The sequence below is a fragment of the Lissotriton helveticus genome, chromosome 8, assembly GCF_964261635.1.
Source record: "Lissotriton helveticus chromosome 8, aLisHel1.1, whole genome shotgun sequence".
NCBI lineage: Eukaryota > Metazoa > Chordata > Amphibia > Caudata > Salamandridae > Lissotriton > Lissotriton helveticus.
In genome coordinates, this window is record NC_136069.1 from 1,188,426,100 (window position 1) to 1,188,451,106 (window position 25,007).

General features: G+C 46.9%; 1 protein-coding gene and 1 pseudogene across 3 annotated transcripts in view; one reads left to right on the forward strand and one right to left on the reverse strand.

The window, feature by feature from the left end:
- The window catches only part of EDAR (ectodysplasin A receptor), a 350,911-nt gene that overhangs the window by 143,444 nt on the left and 182,460 nt on the right, over window positions 1-25,007 (forward strand). For all 3 annotated transcript variants that reach the window (XM_078658124.1, XM_078658122.1, XM_078658123.1), the window contains exons 4-5: window positions 9,800-9,981; window positions 24,097-24,182. In XM_078658124.1, coding sequence (XP_078514250.1) covers window positions 9,800-9,981; window positions 24,097-24,182 — 268 coding nt within the window. The remainder of the gene's footprint in view (window positions 1-9,799; window positions 9,982-24,096; window positions 24,183-25,007) is intronic.
- On the reverse strand, window positions 5,010-5,677 carry LOC144773218 (metal transporter CNNM2 pseudogene; annotated as a pseudogene).

Below are 25,007 nucleotides of genomic sequence, written 5' to 3' on the forward strand. Positions count from 1 at the left end.
TGATGCGTCATAAAACCACACACTTCACAACATTCCCTTCTGTACTGAAGACCAAAAGGATTAGTCAGATAGTCAGCCCTTGTTCCAGGCAGTCTTGAACTGTATGTGGTTAACCATAAACAAAAGGAATGTGTTTCCCGGGAGATTTTTGGTGTTCTATTGTGTGACCGCAGCACGTGTCATCTTTGGCAACTCAGAACCATGTGCTAGATCATGGGTACTCACAAACTTTCTCTCGGGGGCCAAATTTACAGTGTGGTTTGTGGCCGAGGGCCGCACCGGTGGGGGCGGGGTCAGAGGGGGAGGGGGCGGGGCTAAAACAAAAAGAAAACTTGTGACCATGAGGTTGCACACAGGTCCCTGCAGCAGATGCCTTCATCCACTGAGCCACCAGACCCAGCATACATACATCTCTCTCTCCCTCCTGCCCTCCCTCTCCATCTCTCTCTCTCCCTCCTGCCCTCCCTCTCCATCTCTCTCTCTCTCTCCCTCCTGTCCTCCCTCTCCCTCCTGCCCTCCCTCTCCCTCTCCCTCCTGCCCTCTCTCTCCCTCCTGCCCTCTCTCTCCCTCCTGCCCTCTCTCTCCCTCCTGCCCTCCCTCTCCCTCCTGCCCTCTCTCTCCCTCCTGCCCTCTCTCTCCCTCCTGCCCTCCCTCTCCCTCCTGCCCTCCCTCTCCCTCCCGCCCTCCCTCTCCCTCCCACTCCCTCCTGCCCTCCCTCTCCCTCCTGCCCTCCCTCATCCGTCCTCCCTCCTGCTCTCTCTCTCCCTCTCTCTCTCCCTCCTGCCCTCTCTCTCCCTCCTGCCCTCCCTCCTGCCCTCCCTCCTGCCCTATCTCTCCCTTCCTCTCCCTCCTGCCCTCCCTCTCCCTCCTGCCCTCCCTCTCCCTCCTGCCCTCTCTCTCCCTCCTGCCCTCTCTCCCTCCCTCTCCCTCCTGCCCTCCCTCTCCCTCCCGCCCTCCCTCCTGCCCTCTCTCTCCCTCTCTCTCCTCCTGGCCTCTCTCCCTCCTGCCCTCCCTCCTGCCCTCTCTCTCTCTCCCTCCCTCTCCCTCCCTCTCCCTCTTGCCCTCTCTCTCCCTCCTGCCCTCCCTCTCTCTCTCCCTCCTGCCCTCCCTCTCTCTCTCCCTCCTGCCCTCCCTCTCTCTCTCCCTCCTGCCCTCCCTCTCCCTCATGCCCTCCATCTCCCTCCTGCCCTCCCTCTCCCTCCTGCCCTCTCTCTCCCTCCTGCCCTCCCTCTCCTGCCCTCCCTCCCTCCTGCCCTCTCTCTCCCTCCTGCCCTCCATCCTGCCCTCTCTCTCCCTCCTGCCCTCTCCCTTCTGCCCTCTCTCTCCCTCCTGCCCTCCTGCCCTCTCTCTCCCTCCCTCTCCCTCCTGCCCTCCCTCTCCCTCCCCTCCCTCCTGCCCTCTCTCTCCCTCTCTCCCCCTCCTGCCCTCCATCCTGCCCTCTCTCCCTCCTGCCCTCTACCTCCCTCTCCCTCCTGCCCTCTCTCTCCCTCCTGCCATCCCTCTCTATCTCCCTCCTGCCCTCCCTCCCTCTCTCCCTCCTGCCCTCTCTCCCTCCTGCCCTCCCTCTCCCTCCTGCCCTCCCTCTCCCTCCTGCCCTCCCTCCTGCCCTCTCTCTCCCTCTCTCTCTCCCTCCTGCCCTCCATCCTGCCCTCGCTCTCCCTCCTGCCCTCCCTCTCCCGCCCTCCCTCCCTCCTGCCCTCTCTCTCCCTCTCTCTCTCCTGCCCTCCCTCTCTCTCCCTCCCTCTCCCTCCTGCCCTCTCTCTCCCTCCTGTCCTCCCTCTCTCTCTCCTGCCCTCCATCCTGCCCTCCCTCTCTCTCTCCCTCCTGCCCTCCCTCTCCCTCCTGCCCTCCCTCTCCCTCCTGCCCTCCCTCCCTCAGCCCTCCCTCTCTCCCTCCCTCCTGCCCTCCCTCCCTCAGCCATCCCTCTCTCCCTCCTGCCCTCCCTCTCTATCTCTCTTTCCATCCAGCTCTCCCTCTCCCTCCCCCTCTGTCATCTCACTGTGTGTGTCTGTCTGTGTCAGCCTCAGCCCGGGCTGATACAGCTTCCTCAGCGCACACACAGAAAGATCCCTATCTGGCAAGAAGTTTCTCATGACTAAAATGCAGTTTGCGCGCGCCCTTCTGATAATTACAAGAGTGTCCACGCGACTGTGAGTGAATGGACACCGCATCAGGGTGATTAAGGGGGTGTGGGGGGCAAAGAGACAGCCGTCCATCAGTCGCACCAAAGTACTTAGCAGGTCGTTAAAAGACCATTTACATATTATTGAGGCTTTATTGTAGTGCCCCTGCATCTCCACTCTGACAAACATCTCGCCCGGCTCCACAGAGCAGAGGCGCTAAGGGGTGAAATACAACAAAGCCTCTGCTCTGTGGGGGCCGGGGGAACGGTGATTATCAAGGTCTCCGAGCCAAGCACTGCTGCGGGGGTGTTTGCCAACACTAAAAAATTATTTTTTTAAGCACAGGTACGATTGTCTCGAAGGTCCGCGGGCCGCCAAGGAAGGCTTGCCGGGCCGCATCCGGCCCGCGGGCCGTACTATGAGTACCCCTGTCTAGATGATAACACCTGGGCGCTCAAGGCAAAGTCCTTCAAAAGTCTGTATTGTCTAAGCTGATATCTTCCTGTTACTCCAATGCCTCCCTTCTGCCCACTTAAAAGAAGTGCTTCTGATGAGGAGAGATGAATGGGAAACTTATGCATACCCTAAAATGTACTTTGTGTGCCACCACGCTCCATCTCACTCCTGCCTCTCAAACTCAGATTCCTGGTGTCTCCGGTTATCCTACCCCATCTCGCTTACAGACGTCTCCAAACACAAACTAAGCCCCCGCTGCTCCCAAGAGTAGTGCCAGGTTGTGCACTAGCTCAGTCTGAGAGTGCTGTTGCTGTATGTACTCGCTCGACACTCTTTTGCTGCCCTTCTGTTGATCCGATCCAGGGAAGCTGATGGTGGCGCAGGTGGTGGATTACAACATAGGGTCAGAGGCAGTGGTGAGGCTGCAGGGCCTGTTTCTTTTAAGATGGCAATTTCATATTTTCTACCACTTTGACACGAAGTTGATGCACAACTGCGTCTATAGTCTACTTGTGTCACTCCACCGCAAAGAGTACTGGCTGTCAAGTTCCATTGCTACCTCCTTCCACTACCAGGCATGATATCTCTGTTAGAAATGTTTTGTTCTAAATATAATTTGTCAGACAATATTTTTTCTAACAATATTCAGACAAACAGGTCAGAACCCTAGACAGAACCCCAAATATGCCTCTGTTCTTCTTCCTGTTGTGATTTCTCTCCTCATAAAAGTACAATTTACTATTTCCTCCATCTGTCAGATGGTGTAAGGCACCTTGTTGGCTACATATTTTGTACTGGTTGTCCAGAGCTTGTGGGATACTAGTTTTCTCCAATACTCGCTGCACAGGCCTGAAGTAGCACACAGCAACTTTTTTTCGTAGTAAACAACTCCACTAGATTTAAATTTGCGGTGAGGAAAAAACACCATCCAGATCTGGTTGAAGAGGAGGTCAGAATCAGAACGTGGCAGACACCTTCAAATCATACATCCCACAACAAAATGTGAAGACCTATTCAAAGGTGTGCCACAAGCAAATGGAGTAAGAATGGTTGGGTACAGCTAGCACCTGCCCTTAGCAAGTATACAGATTGTTTTCCATTTTTACCTTCTAATCATTGCACTGATACAAAAATCATTTCCTTGTATCCCACCAGCCTCACAGACCACCCTCTCCATTCCCTTTCCTTGATCTTTACCTCCAAACTCAGAACTCCATAGCTGGTGTTCTTCTACTCTTCCCCCATCCACTCTATACAATACCCTCATTCCAATCCAATACAAACAAGCATTGGCATAGCCAAATAGGTCTCGCATTTGGGACCTTATAAGTTTAGCCATGCATTTTTGACATTGCAAATAACAATGCCTTTTATTTTTGTTTTCATTTTTAAAACATAAATAAAAGGCATTGTCATCTACAATGCCAATAGCATAAACTCGCGTAAATGCGAGACCTATTGCATTGCTAATGCTTGTTCTTTCTGGTAGGGGTTGAGGTGATTGACAAGCAATAGTTGGAGAAGACAGGGTTTTCTGGTCGTTAAGGTAACAACAACAAAAAAAATCACACAGGGTCAAAAGTCACATATTCCAGCTCAGGCTTACTTAATGCATAGCTGCTTTTGTTACGCATGGTTTGCGTTTTTGGGGCTCCTCACGTGCACAAATCTTAATCTGAGACGTTTTGGAAAGATCCCTTTGCTATGCACAAAATGCGAGGTGAAATAAGCAACGTTGGGCTTTTTCTGCTAAATTCAATGAGCATGTTCATGACCATTTTCTGCATGTTTAATGTTCATAACTATAAACAGAAATATCTTCATAGAAAACTCTAGATTGCGCATGAAATTATACACTGCAGGTTTTATTGCAACCATCATTAGATGTATGCTTTTGGGAATTACATTTTATTGGATTAAAAAAGCTAAACGAGACAATTCCAGGAAAAAAGGCTTTATTCTGAAAAGGTCAGAATGATGAGCTTGCTACAGGTTGCTTATTGAAGAGTAGCTATTCAGATAACCGTCTTCTTCATTCAAAGATTGTGCCCGGTATGTTTTGTGTGATGAGTATGCTCAAACACAGAAGTCAGCTTCTGACAACGTTTTGAATTGTGCGTTCATTGCACAATGTATGGTTAAAGGCAGCAGTCCTGAGCATTTTGTATTTCACTAAGGATTACAGCTATTTATAGAATCTGAATTTTACTGAGGAGGATTACCATTCCGCCAAACTCAAATTATGCAGTGCAAGGAATCCCATCAGGTCTGACCTCCTTGGCAGGGCTTAAAAACGAATATAAATATGCTCACTGCTTCACTACTTTAGACCACAGGCTCAAACATTTAAAAAGTTTGGTAGATTCAGCCAATGCTCAATAACCTGAAAATGTGCACTTTTTAGAGTTCATCAAAAACAATCAGCTCAGGCTAGTTCCAAAGAGCACAAAGGAGACGAACAGAAAGCAGAATCCCACCTTCCTTAAACTCCTCCATCATGGCATCAAGCTTGGTGTCACAGAAGACGAAGTGCAGTGGGTGGTTGTAGAAGCAGGTGATGGTCTTGAGTGGCGTGCAGTCATCAGAGTCCACAATGCCAAGTACTTAACAAAGAGTAGGTCCACAACATTGGAACGTTCGCCCTAGTAGACCGGGATGCGAGTGTAGCCGCTCTCCATAATTTCAGACATGGCATTGAAGTCGAGTACGCCATCTCCAGCAATCATAAAGCAGTCACGGAGATCAGTCATAACATCCTCCACTGTCTTGGTGCGCAGCTCCAAGGCATCCTGGATAATGTTCAGCTCCTCCTTAACCAGGTCGTTGTAAGGGTAGATTACACGCAACATTTCCAGCAACTTCTCACGGTTGTACACGGTGCCAATCTCCTGGCCTAACACATAGTCCAGCAGTTTGCTGACCGGGTAAGAGGCCGTAAAGGTCATCATCATAAAGAACTTCGTTAAGAAGATTGTGTTTGCTCCCCCTGAGAGACCATGCTGCGAGCAGATGGCCTGTGGCACAATCTCGCCAAAGATGACAATGCCAATGGTGGAGACCACCACAGCCACCAGACCCAAGTCAGCAATGTCAACAGGGTATGCTCAGACGTGAGTCCCTTGCTCACTTTGCCACTGGATTCAAGCAAGCCGGGCTGAAGACGGCTGGAATGCCAGAAACCGGTCCTCGGAAGCTTGTTTACGGTCCAGGGAAGACATGGCTTGGCAGTTCGGACTGGACTGTTCCCATGAGGCACAGGGTCAGACTGATTTGCATATGGCCATGTCTGAACTGGGGTGGCAGAGTGGACTAAAGAACGGTGATGGATTAAACCCAGATCTTTTGACTGGGTGTGAGTGTTTGATTGATTCAGATGCTCCGCCCATCACCACCCCCTTTTGTACCACTTTTAAAAGGTGGGCATTTTCTTGTTTAACCATCCTGTATGCCCCTGCGTGTTTGTGTATTCACCAACTGGTTTTGGAGTGACAGGAGCTGGGGATGTGCATTTAAGCAGTCACAAGGGGGTTTGAGGTGTGTCCTGCCTTTCGTGGATGACTCTAGCCAGGCTGAATAGACCATTAAGCTTTTAGAGTGGTGGGAGGAGTTTTCACTGGCACCTGACTGGGCTGTGTCTGCTCTACACAATGCAGTCCCCACCCCCTGTAGTGATGCTGGACCAGGGAGGACAGAACTGGTTTTTAGTGAGCTCAGAGACTCCTGCGACAAAGACTACAAAGAGAAATTGGGGTATAAATATTAGACCTAAAAATAAGAGCTGAAGAGCTGTGAGGAGGAGACTGCCCTTTTGCTGTGAGTTCCTTTGCTGGGTTGGCCTGCAGTTGCTGCTTCTGCCAAGGAGAGGACAACGTCTAGAACTTTGCTGTGAACTTTCTTGTGAAGAATCTCCAAGGGCCTGTGTGTGCTTGCCTCCTGTTCTGAAGTCTCAGGGACACAAAGACTTCACCACCTGTTTCTTGAGCTCCAGTGCTGGGAGTTCTGACCTGCCATAAGGTGCCTGTTTCAGTTCTGAGCCTCTGGATAAAGATGGATACCTACCAATACCAGAAAGACCATCACTCAGGCCCTCGTCACCAGTCGCCTCAACTAAAGCAACACCCTTTAAGCTGGCATCTCCATCCAGCTCCTTAGAAGACTCCAGAACATATAGAACGCTGCGGCCAGATTCATCCTGGACCTCTCCAAATGAAACCACATCACTCCCCACCTGAGAAACCTCCACTGGCTTCCCATTCAGAAAAGATGTAAGATCAAGAACGTCACATACGCATACAAAGCACTCCACGACTTAGGACCTTAACTATAGACTCAACTTCCACTGACCCGCTAGATGCCTACGCTCCTCTTCACTCACCCTCGCACACACACCCTGCATTCATCACACCCTCAGCTGTGGCAGCTCCTTCTCCTACATCGCAGCCTAGACCAGGAACAACCTCCCCTTCCAGCTCCTTATGGCCTCCCTCACTCACAGACTTCAGAAAGAGACTCAGAACATGGCTCTTCGACAAAGACACTTCACCCAGATACCCCTAGGGATGACGAGTTGTGCTTTACAAATGCTGATTGATTGGAGGTTGTTCCTGTTGCTGGGAGATAAAACAAATTGAAGAAACCAAGAAAATCAACGCATCGCTCTTCCAGAGCCTGTTTTTCCAACGCCACACTGCGGTGTGGGCAAAATTTCCACGCACAGCCACCGTGTGGCCATATAATCAATGCAGCACCTGAACAATCCACTACACGCCAAGTCCTGTGCACCGATCTCCCAAATCCGAGATCACCACACTGACTCCAATGCAGGCCCTGCTGGGCGGCTGAAAGAATCGATTCATCGTGGAACCGCGGCTGGAGAAATCGATGCAGTGCCTGTTTGCCACCACTGCATCAACTTCTAGCACATGACAGATTTCCACACATCGCACCTGTGTGGCAAGTTTTCCGGGGCATAACTCGCAGACCAGCACCACCCTGGAATCGATGCATCACATCCCCCTACAGTTCAGATTCGATGCATTACTTCGCCTTCGTGCAGCAGAACTGTTGCATCACCTCCCCAAAGACTCAGGAACTGATGCATCACTGTGTTTTTTTACCCTTCCCGTCTCTGCAGCTGTTTGGCCTTGTGAATTTTGACGTATCTAAAGGTACATTGTGTAAAATCACGCATCCATAGATTTCTATGGACAGAGTTGCTCGAAACCTTTTGAAAGTCATATTTTGAATTGTGTATGTTGGATTTTTGTCGTAATGATTTTGATTGGTTTGGATATAGATACTTTTTTCTTCTAAACTGGTGTGGTATCTATTTGTAGAATTTTTACTGTGTTTCTGTTTGTCTGGGGGCAAATATTTATTTATGTATATGCATACCTCTGCCAACTAGAGAACCCGATTTCTAACATACAGTTCCAATCAACTTGGTAGCAATCAAATTATGTAACCCACAATAATGTTATTGACCAACGCATTCCAGTTGAACATGGCCGGTTTCCAGTTGGCAAAGCTGACAGCATAACCTTTACCCTACCTTCAACACAGGCCACATTGGATTGAACTCCAATGTTTTTGATCTCATTTGCTCTAATAAAGAAAATCTGAAAAGGAGTTTTTCAATATATCTTAATTATAAAGACCTATAAATGGGGGCCAGATTTTGGAAAATAAAAACCGGGGCATTTCCTAAACCTAGATAAAAGACTTCAATTTTGTATCGACCTAGGAGAGCAGTATGACTTATTTAATATTCCTCAATGACGTTGGAAGCACAGAAAACAAGTATTTACAAAGCCATTAGTTCTTGCTTATGAGAGCTCTATTGTCTTGTAAACTATTTTTCTGGGTCATTTTGAACAGCAGCGCAGCTAAAAGTAGAAAATGAAAGCACAACTAACCTAAACTTCTATAACGCTATATTTTTCTTTTCTCTGAGTCATGTTGCACAGCAGACGTGATGTGCAACATGTGCAATCAAACACTGACAAAGTCAATAGATCTTGCATAGGTGAGACCTATTGGCTTTGCCAATGCTTGTTGTTTATTATGCTATTGCCCGCTGTCAATAATTAGTAACGGATCCTTCACATTTAAAACCAGATGATAAAGTGCGAAGAACAAGGAAGGCCGCTGTCGATCTGAGCAGATCTTATCAAACAGATTGACTCTTTGCATCACAGTGCATTACAGCATGGTGTGGGAAAGGGCTGCTCCTCCATGTGGGCGGAGGAACGTCGCCCCACTGCTTTCTTGCAGCTCGAGAAGCAGAAACATAAAATGGTATAAGTACCATTTTATGTTTCTGCTTCTCGCACTGCGAGAAAGCAGAAGAAGGGTTTGGTTGGGGCGGGCGAGCGGGCAGGACGGGATGAGTGGCTAGACCAATATTGTGGGTGCTGACTGTTTGGTCGGCCTCAGGACCGGTGGAAGCATCAAGTATAGTCCAGTTGTTACTAGTAACGAATGCAGACCAATATTAGCCACAGAGAAGATAGCCATTGCGAAGGACATGCAAAGAATAAAATAAAAGCGATGGGCAGTCTGTAAGCCTACAGAGTAGATACAGCATGTCTTAAAGAGACAGCACATGCACTGGCTAGGCAAGACCTAATGAGGCAATAAGGGGAATTAAGTGCATCTTTTACACACAGTGTCACCTGTGTTAATTGAACTGCTTTTTGGTCTGGTAAGTAATTCTGCACTGAAACACATGATAAAGTGGCGGCCTCTGTGTTCAGGCTACCCTACCTAAAAATCTGGACCAGTGATATATTTACTCACATTTGTTGGACAGGAGGTGAAAAATAAATTGTCCCTTTATATCTAAGATGCCTGCTCACCCTGCATTGGAAGCAAAAGTGAAGAATCCCCTGCTTTGATTTTATGCGTCTTGTTTGTGGTCTTCTGTCCCTATGTTCGCAGCCAGAATTCTGGGACTGCTCATGCCATAGAAAACACAGGCACCACTATAGCACATTTTTAAGATTACACACATGTAACAGTCATTGACCCTGACACAAAAGAGCTGTATTTGATTTTCTGTGTAGTTAGTTTGGCTCCGGAGAGCTACTTCAGTTTGAAATTGTGTATTGAGTAAAATGGGCAACTAAGAGTTGAGTGGCATATTACCCCCTTGTGTTCCTTCAATTAATAACTTTAAACCAATGTAAATGTTGTATTCTAAAACTTCCCTGTAATTACAGACGTGTGGGTATGGCACAAAAGATGACGACTACGGATGTACACCTTGTCCAGGTGGCAAGTATTCAAGAGGAGGCTACCAGATGTGTAGACGTCACAAGGATTGTGAAGGCTTCTATCGTGCCACCGTTCTGACTTATGGCAATGCAGAGAAGGACTCTGAGTGCGGCCCTTGCCTTCCTGGGTAATGCTTGCTTTGGTTACATCTACAGCGCAACACTTTGTTCATAGTAATGTGTTTTCTAATTATAGAACCTGTAGAGTCAGATATGTAGAGTGAAAATGTATATAGTACATAGAGAAAAGTTACAAATGACTATGCAAAAGTCTACTATACAAAGCAAAGTATGAAGGTCTTGTAGAAGTGACTGGGCATTCATATTAGACACAATTTCAAAAGCACATCTGCAATGCATTATGCCACCTCGTCACTCTACAGCAGGGGATACGTTTTTTGAGGGTGGGCTTTCACACGTCATACTCTCCACTGCTTTACAGCACATTAAAAAAACATAAGCCACAGCCCACATGCCGGTATTGAGCTGTTTAATGAAATCAGGATCACACTTATTTTACATCAAAGATAATTCTAGCTTTCACATTTAAACTGGAAATTAGTTGGTTAATTTGTGCCTTATATGATGTGGCCCTGTCAGTTTTGGTGGAATTCCCTTTTCCTCGAGTATACATATTATCACTGCTTTAATTGGAAATACAGAAGTGCACTTACTCATTCTTTAGAGTACCTGTTTGCTCCAGAGAAGTGCCTGTACTCTCCCATTAAATGTATTGCAGCAATGCTGATAAGTGCCGGTACGCTCCCCTTCAAATTAAAGAAGTGCAGGTAATCTGTACCGGAGAGTCCTGCCCATTTAAAGCACTGCATATTATGCAAAACAATTGGCTACTTTTCCCCTCAAGCTCTATGGCTCTTGGAATACACGGAGACAGAAATTACAAGGGATTTACATTCTGAATTTCAGTTCCATTGTTGACAATCAGTCTTTGCAGCAGGGTACCTCTGGGGATACACTATTGCCCACCTATGCTCTGATTACTTACCGGTAATCCTCATTACTCTTAATCCTACTCGTCCTCAACCCAGTCATAAATCATGAGGTAATATTCACTGACAGGAAACAAAACAGGAAATGCTTGCTAACTCCCCCCACCCTCCTGCCAGGGACTATAATACTATAGCCAGAGCATAGCACTTCCTGACATACCAAGCACAGCAAAGGCCTGACACAGGGAGAGCGGGTGGGAAACATGACTAGGTCGAGGACGAGTAGGACTAAGAGTAATGAGGATTACCAGTAAGTAACAGGACATTACCTCTATGTCCCTGGTGCTCGACCCAGTCATAAAACATGAAGCATACCATAGCAGACCAAAACAGACCCCTCCGATGTGAAGGCTGTTGGCGCACCAGCAGAAAAATCAGACAAGACACAGGAGGGAAATGCACCACAGTGAACATTAACGGTATGAATACAACTCAGTGAAGAACCTGAGGCTCCACAATACGCAAAATACCACACTAAAAATTCAAACGGTCACCCATAGTGCAATTCAACCTGTAATTTTTCTTTTTGGAAGTTCTCAGTCACCTTAGAATCAAGTTATTTATACCAAGGATCAGAATGTCCAATATATTTCTCCCTCAGTTTTCTACCCTGGCCAACCAGCTGAACTGCAGATCACACAAGAGGAGTGGGAGACCAAAAAGAGAGAAAGCATAAATCTTGGACCTGTCCCTTGCCTTAACCGCCTCCATTCATTTGAGATCTAACCAATTTAGAGCTGTAGGACAGATTTCTTTCCTGTGATTAAAAGATTCTGGGGCGATGTAAGTAGATGTATTTCATCTATATTGGACACAGAACTCCAGGTAAGTCTGCCTCTCGTATTTTGGGGTTACCAGTGATGCATCACTAATGAGGTAAAAAATCTGGTTTTCTACCTGATTCTCTTGGCTCGAAGAGAGATCTGTAAAAATGGATCAGTAACTTACCACCCACAGAAGTAGACTGGGTAAAATCTATTAAATATACAATCAGCCTGGATAGGGCATCATTGAGAAAAAGAAACCAATTCAACCTGTAATGTCGAATAAAGGTGGACTTAGAGGCCCAAGTCCCAGAATGACAGATCTCATCCAAAGCCACCACATGAAAGGCAGCCCAGGAAGCTGAGACCCCTCCAAGTGGACCAGGCTGGGACCCCTGATGGACACAGCAAACCAGAGCCCTGATAAGCCACAGAAATAGCAGACTTGATCCAACAACCCAGGGTCAGCTGAGAGGCAGTTTTCCCACTACCAGCCAGATCAAAAGTCACAAACAGACTGTCAGAAGCACGAAAGGCAGCAGACCTGTCCACATACACAGACCAAGCACACTTCACATCCAGAGAGTGCAACAAGTGTTCCTCAGGAGAAGAAGATGAAGGCTAGAAAGAAGGCAACACCAACTCCTAAGATGTTTGAAACTTAGAACAAATTTTCTGAACAAAACTAGGATCCAAACGCAAAATCACAGCATCCTCCACAAATCTAAAAAAATGGAGAGAACAACGCAAAGCAGAAAGTTCTCCCAACCTCCGAGCCGAAATTATTGCCACCAGGAAAGCCACCTTTAAAGACAAGAACTTGACATCCACAGTCAACAAAGGCTCAAACGAAGAGGACTGAAGAGCATGCATGACCGAAGACCGGACCGCAGCAGAGGAGAGAGAAAAGCTTCGGGACACCAACAGACCATCCTCCGAGGACAAAGAAGCTCTGAGAGCCGCCCACTCGCCTTTCAGGGTAGACAGAGTAAAACCCTTATGGAACCTGTCTTAAAATAATTGAAGAATCTCAGAGACAGAACAAGAAGTAGAGAACAGAACACCAGCTGTCGAATGAAGACCAATGCTTAGAATAGAAAAACAAAGTGGACGTGAACCCTGCATCACAGAATTAATGTGGTCAGGCAAACCCCACCCACCTAGTGACAGCTGCTCAACCTCCAGACCGCTAAGGTGAGCAGACCAGCAGGGGAGGAGAGAAAGGCCTCAGAGGAGACAGATACCGCAGCAAGATCCAAGGAGGAACCTCCGCCACACTCCACTACAGCAGAAACCAAGACCTCCGGGGCTGGTGTGGTTACACAGCCACCACATGTGCCCCCACCCTTTGGACCTTCAACTGGAATGCAGAAATGAGGGGAAAAGGAGGGAAAGCATGCAGCAACCAAGAAGGCCACATGAGGGACAAGACCTCCACACCCCACACTCCCTGCTCCGAATTCATAAACAAAAGAGGCAGGAGAGCATTGGTCCTGGAAGCAAACAAGTCCAACCTGGGAGCCCCAAACCTCTGCGGAATACCCTGGGAGACAACACCACATCAGAGAGGAGGGAAACCTGTGACTCAGGGCATCCGCCACCACATTGTCTGTGCCTCTGGTGTGTTGACCTGAAATGGCCTGGAGATGCAGCGCCATCCAACTCGCTATAGCACAGGCCACAAGATTCAAAGAATGACTGTGAGTACTGCCCTGATGATTCACGTAAGCCACAGTCACAGTGTTGTTGAACAGCACCAGGACTTTGCAACCCAACAGATGAGCCTGGAAGTATTGAAGGGCCCTCTTCACAGCCGACAGCTGCTTCAAGTTGGAAGAGCGCTGGGTTTCTGACCCCAGCTAAGGAGTCTGCACAATCCACCGACCCAGAGTCGTACCCCATCCCCGGACACTGTCGTCCATCATCAAAACCACTGGTGGCGTGGGATGCAACCATAGACCCGGGAGAGGTTGGATGCGTCCGTCCACCGCTGCAGGCTGTGCACCACATCCAGAGGGACCAGGACCACCAAGGACAAATCCTGAACAGGAAAACAAACAAAGAGGTGAGGATGCCACAGCAAGGGACAAAGACGCAACCTGGCCGACAGCACCGTGAACATCGAGGCCGCCATGTGCCCCTGCACCTCCATCCAATGAAGCAGCGCGCCGAGAGTCGAGATAACAGAGCCCTCAACAAAGACTGCAGATGCTGTATCAGAGAGGGAGGCAGGAACACTTTGCCCAGAACAGAGTCGAAGTCCGCCCCTATAAAAGGCCTCCTGGTGGCAGCTTGAAAGGGGCACTTCGGAAAATTTGGGAGGAATCTGTGACTCTCAAGCATACTTATGGTGAGACAGATGATGAAACATCACCAGGGAAGAGGGGCATGCAGCAGCCAGTCGTCCAGGTACGGAAACACAGAGACCCCCTGGAGGTGCAGGTGAGCCACAAGGCGAGCCACCACCTTGGTTAAGACCCTGGGAGAGGAGTGGAGGCCTCAAAGGAGGACACAAAACTGCCAATAGCGACTTTGCAGGGAGAACTGCAGAAACTTCTGGAACCCTAATGCCACAGGCACATGCAGATACGCATCCTGAAGATCCATGTAGACATTCACATCTGGCATGAATCAACAGGATTATTAGTTGTAGGGTCTTCATCTTGAAGGGGATCTTCCGGACAATCCTGTTCAGGTGCCTGAGGTTGATCACAATTCAGAAACCCCCTGTAATCTTCGGGACCAGGAAGACGAATGGATAAGTGCCCCAACCCCATTCCAACCTCAGAACAGGGATGATTGCTTCTTCAGGAACAGAATTTGAACCCCTTCCAACAGAGCCCTCTGACGGGGAATATCCTTCGGAACCGGAGTACGAATGGTGCCAGACTCTGGGGGGGGGGTGGGAACAGGAACGTGATCTGGTAACCCCTCTCCAACACACTCAGCACCCACTGGGCAGCAGTCGTGAGTCTCCAGGCAGCCAGGAATTTGCGCAGTCTCCCACCAACCTCAGATAGACCACCAGCAGGACCGTGGAAGGCGACATAGCCGGAACGCTGACTCCCAGGACCGTCATCCGGATGAGGCTTCCTCTAAAATATTCCCTGGAAACCTTTCCCCGGGCCTTCTGGTTCCTGAAGTTACTGCTGGTGAGAAGGCTAATAAAAAGACTTTGCTGAGGGAAAAAAAGCCTCCTTGTGTCACAGATGCCTCTATAAGGAAAAGGAATGCTTCAGCTCCTTATAAACCTTATCCAACTTCTTCTCAAGGCCTTTACCAAAAAGCAGCAGAGGACCAGTAAATGGCTGCCTCAAAGCCATGGAACACTGAGCACCATCCGTGTTCCAACCATCCAGCAGCAAATTATGAAGGGACGCAATGGAAGCACCACAGGATAAAGCTGACACCCTAACAGAGTCAAACACAATGTCAGAAAGAACTCAGCCTGACGTTCCATGGACTCCAACAACTCAGGACACTGCCCTCCCTCCTGGATCGTATAGAAGAATATTTTGAAGTCGGACAATAAAGACTGGGCCACATACGCACCCCATCCCCCTGAACAAATGGCAAGATGGTATCCCTCGTAAGAGAGTAATTAACCTTTTTTATCCACACCATCCTTCAGGACATTCTCCTAAGCCATGGATGGACGCCCCACCAGACTGACCACAATAGAGTCCACAGGAACCCACTCCGGAATATTATCCTCCATGTCTCTCAAGGGACAAAATGTATACATGAATCAAGGCATCATGATGCAATCAAGGTCCTTCCATTCCTTCAAAAGAACATCCAACACAAACGGATGAATGGGCAAGGCTTTGGTAGGCAGCTTCTGAAAATGGTGCAAAACCATGTCCTTTGAGGTGCTGGCTATCGCCACATATGGGAAACCCATATTGTCACTCACATGGGAAAGAAGATCTGGTAACACATTCTTAGAGATATATTTCCGCTTAAGGTCCACAGCTCTCAAGGAGGACTCATCAGAAGAATCCAAACTGGAAATGTCCGAGTAGATGTTGTGCCCCCCTCCAGAGGGATCACCAGCTGGCTTTTTTACTTGCTTCATAGCAGACAAGGTCTCGAAAATTAAGTGCCTCAACCTGTCATCAACCCCCCTTTACTCTTCCTCAAGGGAGGGGCCGAATTATAACCCCCCCCCCGGAGGAGAAGGAAGAAGAAAGTGCAGAGCAATGTCTGCACTTAGAAGAATGCTTCCCCATACTGTCTCAGACACATGACAGCAGAACCACCCTGGAGAGCAGTAATACATATAGGTGAACCAGAAGCAGAGAAAACTGCTTCCAACCAGACTCCCCCACGCATGTACAGCAATCAGCAATAAAACTAGCTGAAAATGCAGCCAGGAATACTTACAGAATGCAGGGGAAGAGCCACCACATACTGCTCCAGCCACCTCAAGCAGCTCGCCCGCATGGCAGGTGTTGATCCTTACAGCCACCGCAGGGCACTTCCAAATGGCAGACAGCATGGGGAGAGGCTCCAGGCAGAAAATAATGCTGCCTCTGTTATCACACCCCGGGAGAAAACCAGAGATTCACCCCTTAATACCACACTGGCTCCCAACCATGCTGCACACTGAGGCAGCTCAAGCCATGACTGGCAATCTGTAACACGACCCACTCCCAGCACCGCAAGGCCACAAAGCTAAAGACCCCAGCAGGAGCTGAGACCGAGGTGGGCCAAGCAGTGGCAACAGTCAAGGCGGCCCCAAACCAGCATCAGTGAAGCAATAACGGTAACCAGAAAACGCTGACTCGGAGTCCAACCAAGCCCAGCAAGCACGACTCCCTGCAGTGAAGCATACTCATGGGTTGCAGGAGACCAACCCCGCGTCCCGACCACCAGGAGCACCCACGCACGAGGTCCCCAGGCACTCCTAGTGCCCAGCAGAAGGAGAGGCCCAGAAACAACACAATGAAGGAGGTAGAAGCCCGGCAGTTTCCTCAGCGTCCCCGTTCAAATCCACCGACAGGAAATTTAACAAGTAGTGCTTTGCTTTGGCTATACTATTATAGTCCCTGGCAGGAGGGTGGGTGGAGTTAGCAAGCATTTCCTGTCAGTGAATATTACCTCATGTTTTATGACTGGGTCGAGGACGAGGGACGTAGAGGTAATGCAGTTTTTGAGATACCATGGTAGCTGAAGACTGATGTTGGTGGTACCCTATTGCACAGTTCTTGAATGGTGTTGGGTAGAATGGCGCATTGAAATCTGACACTTGAACTGCACTATAGTGCTTACCATTGCTATCACTACTCTCTAGTTTGCTTATCTGTAAGGGACATGAAGAAAAGACAGGAAAAGGAAGATCGCTGTGGCGAATGAAAGCCGTTCCCCATTTTTGTTGCCTTCATTTGCGCCCTCAGGCAGTATGGGCTCAGATTGGCCCACGTTTCCTTTGCTCCCATTGAACGCAGGTCTGGCAGGCCTTAGCTTGGGAGGTAGGCCGTTTTACATAGCATTGATGGGGATCCAATGGAAACGTTGAGTACACGGTGGGGGCGCTCAAGGAAACAAAAGGGAGGAAAGGGTTAAGGGTGGGTGGGAGAGAAACTCAACTCACTGAGGGAAACAGAGACAAAAACCCAAATAATGCCAATACTTGTGGAGAGAGGATGTGGCATAGCATCCAAAGCTGCCGACTTTAGAACTGGGGAATCCGCTCTCCCCGTGCTTACATTAAAAAAATGCAGAGACCTGCCGGTGTGAAAAATTTAAATAAAACAATGCAAAAGCCAACAACATACTGTTTGTAAACTAAATAGGGACTGAAAATGACAAATGCTCATCTGTAAGTTTATTAATACTATGGCAGGTGGGAGGTGAACAAGTACAGGAAGAGAAGCAGACATTTCAAAAACACAGGCAGAAACAAGAACATGGCGGAAATAAGAGGAACATGTGAAGCATGCAAATGACGTGTGAGTGTGTGTGTGTGTCTGTCGCTCGGTGGTGTGCATAGATGTCAAGCACTGGGTCCCAACTACGGGGCCCATTTGGATATCGGGCGGATTGCCCCCGCCAGGCTGGCGGTAGCCACCGCCGGCATGGCGGGGGCAATCCGCCCAACATCTGCAGGTGAATTCCACCCGCCATATTAGTATGGCGGGGGGGACCACGGGCAGACAGAAAGACCGTCCGCTGCTTTTCCGCCACGGTCGCCTTGCGGCCGGGGCGGAAAAGGATTAATATGGTGGCGGTGTATAATAGACACCGCCAGCCATATTACAATGGGCCAATTCAGATGCCTTTCCGTGGTGGCGATGCCGCCACAGAAAGGCACGCGGTCTTCACTCAGGGGGCCCCCTGCGGGCCCCCAGAGTGAAGGAGGGGTGGAGGGTGTACATGGGGGGGTACCTGTGATACCCCCCAACATTTGCATACACGAAGCAGCAGGCACCGCGCGGTGCCTGCCGCTTCGTGTATGCAAATGCATGCATGCATTTCTGACATTGTGGCGGGCAGTGCAGTGAGCACCGCCTGCCACAATGTTAGAAATGAGGGATGCTCCCGCCACTGTGGCGGGTGCATCCTAATGCTAACGTCGGGACCCCCGCCCTTAAGGCGAGCGGTCCCGTTTTCCGCAAGGGTGGTGGATGGGCAAAGTCCGCCCGCCATACTAATGGGGGCCTACGTTTGGAATGGAAGGCTGCTGAGCTGGCATAATTCCATCCTCCACTTAAACCGTCAGAAGGAAGGTACAGGTCCCTATTCCAGACTAGAAGCGAAGAAAGTAATAAAAGTAGTCCAGTGTTAACTATTGCTGGTTCAGGAGGCGAGTATTCAAAGAGGAACAATGGCTATGTGGATGAGTTACATTTGGATTTATTGTAGGTAAAACTAATCTAATGTGGATTCCGTGAAATTCTGGCATGGATTAACAATCGTGGACGTATGCCAGACACCCATTCACTTTCCAGTAATGTATGGTGAGGTAACCATTTACCTTCACTTATAAGGAGTGAATTTTCTAAGGTTTAGAAACACTCTTATTATGTTGATGATAAAATATTTTGTTAGGTTTGTGGTGAGAGATGTTTATCTTTCCCTACTGCACAGTAGCTAGTAGTTGCTCCCCCTCGAATACGCTGTACTTAAATTAATAAGTCGCTCAGTATATCTGGCCTTTTACGTTCATTTGTGGTTTGGCAGTGACTGTGTTTATTCAGTGTGGGTGTCTCCACAGTGCCGTCCTTTGTTGAAGATGAACACTGTGTGCATCAAAGGATTCCAAGGACATACGGGGACTGGAATTTGAACTACAGAACCACGGCAGGCATGCATAGTGAACCTCACAATGCAGGGCACAGGGGGAGGAGGATGGTGGTGAGAGATATGTGGTTTGGGACTAGAAAAGTTGGCTTAGTGGATCAAACACCGGTGTGGTAGATCAACAAATAAATGTTCAGGGCATATGTTTTCTAGGGAAACCCTGACAGGAGGGAAAACATATTACAACAACCCATGTTTAGACAAGTGAGCTAAAACCAACCCAAAAGTAGCACTAGTCACTCAGATGTGCACTATAACGGGGAATGTGACAAGCGTGGAGAGCAGCAGAACAACTAGCTCAAACGCAGAAGCAAGCCAGATGGGAAACCCACTGGCAAATTGGGGGAACCTGTAAAAAAACAGTGCATGAGGAGGAAGACATTTAGGGCCAGCTGTAGGAGAGCAAATACCGGTCGGTAATGGCCGATTTCGGCCATTACCGACCGGTATTTAGGAATTGGCATGTAGGGGCCAATATTTTACAGAATCGGTAAATTTACCGAATCGGTAAATTTACCGATTCTGTAAAATACCGAATCGGTAATTTTACCGATTCAGTAAATCTCAGATGTAGGTGACACTCCTGAGAGTGTCACAGGCCCTTAAGAGTCGGTATTTTACCACCCAATCCTATTGGGTGGTAAAATACCGAATCCAGGTGTGCATGCACATCTGTGCATGCACACTGTGCAATGTGACACACAGACATGCCCTAAGGGCATGTATGTGTGTCACATGTCACACATGCCTTTACTTCGGGTGCTAGAGGGTGTCAAAGTGACACCCCCTGCACCCTTGCAACATTCGGTATTTACCGATTCGGGAAATACCGAATCGGTATTTCCCATTGATTCCTATGGGCTTCACAGCCCATAGGAATCAATAGGAAATACAGATTCGGTATTTACCGACTCGGTAAATACCGAATGTTACAGATTCGGTAATTGAAAATATATTTTTTCCTACATCTCCCACCTTCTATTTTACCGATTCATAAATACCGAATCGGTAAAATTCGGTATTTATGAATCGGTAAAATAGTTAATGCCTACGGCCAAAGAAAATAAGATTGTGCAAATCATTGAAAAGGTTGTGTTTCTGCGTCAATGGTTTACATCAGTGGTTTCAAATAAAGAACCACCAGTATTCAATGGTTGAGGTCCCAACCAATCTATAGGGACACTTGAACAGATTGGTCCCAAATATTGATACCACAATTCTACACTCTGTGTTGAGAAATACTCCCGCTATTTTCCAGCAAAACAGGACAAAAGAAATTGGCATATCTTGTGTCCTTGCCATTATTTTGCTACATGCTTACTTAAGTTTTTAAAGGTCCAAGTAAAGAATCAGGAGGAAGAAGGGATCCATGGTGTCAAGAATAGGTAGGGAAAAAGTAGACAGAGAGGCTTTTGCTATTGATCTTTTTTTGTATGTTCTTATATAGCGCTCGAATCACCCGGAGGCATCTCGGCGCTTGCCTTGGGAACCCGTCCTGGCTTTTCCCTGTGAGATAGCCCCTACAGGGCATCCCCAAGGTGAAAGCCAGGCATCCCGCAGCAGGGGGGCCGTTGTGGAGATTAAGCAAGCTTAATGCCCAGAGTTGCAGAGGGAGAACCCATGATTAGGGCAGGCACCGGAGCGAGAATTATCGAGTCCGTGGACATTTGAGCTCAAGACCCTGCCACGTCGGGAATTGAACCCTGGTCCCGGGTCTGACCTCTGCTCCAGGGTCTGCCTGCTCTAACCAGTGAGCCACACTTCTCCACCATGGCAAAGCCAATATGTCCTGCTATAGAAGACGATTGCCAAGCTTTTGCCGTTGTCAGTGCTTTTTTGCTTTAGGATTGGCAAACAGAAAAAATGCCCCCAGTTCATTATGATGCATTCGCATCCCTGCACATGCATGGGTCACCGTTCTTGAATGGTTTTTCTAATAAATAGATCCAGTCTAATATGGCTGCTGATGCATGTCTATGCGTGCACATGCACCATAAAGCAACGGCATTCATTTTAGTTTTCTTTTTTAACTTTAATTTGCCATTCCAAAATGGCATTTGTGACAAGTAAATTGAAAATAAAGCATGCATGTGATGCCGCACAAAAAAAAAAGTAAACAATGTGGTAGCAGTGTGCAGCTGCCAGACAGTAAAGTGCATGTGGGACAGAGAGTAATGGACATGTAGGGACGAGAATGGCCAGATAGCAGTGTGCCCTCACAAAATCAATCATCAAAAAATAAATGAAGCAAGGGCAGGGAGGGCCAGGGAGCAACAGATAAGTAGACAGTCGGCAGTTAGCGGACAGGGAGCTAGAGAGAGGAAAGCCATGCACTCCCATGTAGTGCTCAAAGACAAGTGAGAAAATAATTCCTTGATGTCAGCAGTGGTAAGATATACCTCATCTGATCAAAACAATGGTAAAGGAATAATGGTCCAGAAACAGGGCAGAAAATAGAATAGGGTGAAAACCAATTAATCGGGAACACAGCGTTGATCTGAGATATCATGATCTATCCAGTTCTGAGCAAGGGACTAACTCAAACCCTCTCTATGAAATGCATATAATAGGTCTTCGACAACAAACAACTATGATAGTTTGTAGGCGATACCATAGAGATGACTTATGCCATCAGGCTGTGCCATTGGCAAGGACACTGCCTTCCTATCTTTTTAACTTTCAAACCTTTTAATAAGAGCCACATGCGGCTGTTTCCACCACTTCCATAACGCCGTACTTGTATCTTCATTCAATAAGTATATTGTCAGTTTTATGTCTCTAAACTGGATTTATCTACTTTTTTGTTGTTGTCCACTAGTTCATTTCAGGCCGCCATTTAAGGTGCAGCACCCCAATTAGCAGCTGAAATGGCTTCCAATAGCACGAATAAAGACAGTCGAATCTTACAAGTGGGATGTCAGTGCACCCGGAATGAATATTGTGTCTGTTGATCGCACTGACTAAACGGGCGACGATCAAAATTATATTACTACATTAGCTACCACTCTAATAGATCCACGTTAATGTACTGTGAATGTGGTACCGTCTGCCATTCTTGACATCTCCTGCCCCAAGATAAGTGGTTTTGTAGCTGTGTAGTCCTCCCCATTGAAGTACCAGCACTTCACACCGTCATCACGGTCCCTGTGCCTTGTTTTTTTTATTTTTTAATCCCCAATTCAAATAGTTGAGACCCATACAGGGCACAATGGAGGTGGCCAAATGTTGTCTTCATATAACAATATCTGCTTTATTTCAAACGTCCGTGCAGGGGTTCCAGTGTCTTGTACCATTTGTTGGTTACAATGCAAACCCATATAATCACATTCAATGAAAATTATTCGTTGATGTGGCAATGAAAACTAGTTTTAGAAAAGCGTATAATTAACTTTGCCATTTTATATGATAAATTGTTAGAATGTCAACACGTCTTGCAAATCATTTGTTCACAGAGTACTATTTTGTAGTTTAGAGAACTAAATGTACAAGTAATGTAAGTGGAGTTTACATAGTGTTCTAATCTAGGAAGTTCCTGCAGTCCGAGGAAAGAGCCTATTTATCCTTTATTTGCACAATTAAACAGCTCTGGCCAGATTCACAAAGAAAGCTGTAAATCCCTGGATACGTGGAGTTCTCATGTGTATTAGATTAATTTATTTCAGTCTAACTTATAAATGCTAGCAGGATATATTATGCATATACCTATTTATAGGTGTATGTGTCTCACATACCTTCCTGCAATATGCAGGTTTCTCCAATCCCACCTGTTAATATACTCCAAGTTATGGAGATTCTGTAAATATGGTGTTGGGAAATTAGGGAAATACTGAAAGTTATTTTTGATTTTATTCCTTTTGTGGAACAAATGTTTTATGAAATGTTCAAAAAAATGTTCCCCGACTTCCAAGAAAATGGGACTGCTTGTGACTGTCAATGCTTTATGAACCACTTACACGTATATTAAATAGGTGCACGATTATAAATTGAGATGAGTATGTGCAAGAATTTAAACTCCACTGAGTGTGGTAACTGCATTGACAATATTTATGAATATTCCCAGTGTTATGACTTTTTGGGTGTTGGTGTTCACCTCATTTGCACTGACCAGCCGTCTGGCACTAACGAGAGAACAACCAGTACCATTTTGTAGATAGCTCTCAAGAAGGCACTAAGCACAACATTGCCACTGCATGTGTTCCCTCTCATTTTTGTTGCATTAGCTTGACTACTTCTTTGACAATACCCGTATGAAAAGCAGGCAGTAGACATGTACTTTTTTCTGAGGAATTGAATAGGATATTTCAAATTGGGGGGCATATTATCAAGGGTGGCGATAGGGAATTTTCGCTGCTTCAATCGCCCTATTAGCAAGCTGTCGCTAACAGCAGTTAGCGACAGTTTTAGGTGATAGCGAGCGGTTTGGGGCCCGCTTTGCATGTTAGCGATATTTATCGCTAATGACATGCAAAGTGGGCGTCCCCAAACTGTCAGCGACTGAAAACAGTCGCTAACATCGCTATCGCCTATTAGCAAGGCAGGCGTAGCGATGAAGATATTTGCGCTAAGCGCGAATATCTCCAAATACTAACACCTGCTCAGACCAGTTCTTAGCCATGTTATCCAATGGGAGGTGGATAACATGGCTAAGAGCATTTTGTCGCTAATGCGTGAATATCGCTGTATTCTCAGCGATATTCACGCATTTCGTCGCTATCGCCGGAAAATTTATCGCTTTGTAGATAAACGTTGCTAATAGCACGTTATCTCAGTGATAAATTCCGGCGATGCTCAGCGATAAAAAAATTGCCGCTAAGCCTATTTAGCGATAAATATCGCTACTTGTTGGTAATATGCCCCTCAGTTTCTAATGATATCAAAGCCCAAAAGACCATCTCCTTGCAAAGCCTTCTGCTAAAATCACAGTATTTGTATGTGATGCCCTTTCCTCTGTGTCCTTGTTTATAAACAAGGTCTATCGATTATTCTGCTAAACACTCCCTGCTGAAGATTAGAAGCTGAAGCATGGGGAGATACCCTGATTTATGTAAACACAGTTTTAAAAGATCACACTTTCATATTTATGAGTAAATGTTCACCCAATCAGACTGTCAAAGAATTGTAATAAGCTGTCTTCTGATCTGACTTGTCTTGCCTCCTATTTCAGGTATTATATGCTAGAGAACCGGCCGAGAAATAGCTACATGATGGTTTGCTACTCGTGTTTACTGGCACCACCAAATATCAAGGAATGTAAGTGTTTTTATTTTAAGATATGATTCACAGAACATTAAGCTTTGTCCTATTTGAATCTATGATATGAATTTAGGTTGTAAAGTTTGAAATGGTCTAATGCAGTTTTCAGTAAAATAAAGCATATCCAGCCAAGACCATGAGCCAGGTTTTATGGATCTGGCTTGAGAACCAAGAGGCACAGCCAACCTGGCAACAATGGAATCCATTTGAGCTTTGAAACCTTAATGCACTCTTCTCGTTTGTTTGAGAGTTTTCTTTAAACACTGCTTTACACAGTGCAAAAACGTACCTTATAAACAGTGCGCTTAAAGAAAATGTCACTTATTCTCTTAAAAAAAACCTCGGTCTCTGACACATTTGAATTCTATGTTGGTAGTGGAGCTGGAATACGGATTAAATTAAAAAACACGCGTGAGCTACTAGTAAAGTCCTTCAATATACTTCACTATAAAAAGTACTTGCAATCTAACTTTTTTAAACTCATGTTAACCTATGTTTGTACAATGGAGACATACTATGCCGGGAACCACTAAGAGTTAAACATGTTTAAAGAACATGGTGCAGGGCTACTTATGGACAGGCAGTTACTGATTTGCTGAAATCACAAGAACATTTCGATAAAATGCTATCTGGCTTCAAACATCTTAATAGCCTGAGGGTGAGCAGTCACGCCTCACTAACAGACAAATCAATTTATATCTCAACAAACACTGTTATGTCTTTCCAGTTTCTTGTCAAGCTTTTCTTTGCATTGCCATATTCTCTTTTTAGGGATGATTGTTCTACTTCTAGCTGCCTTATCTTCTTTCTCCGCCCTCCCTT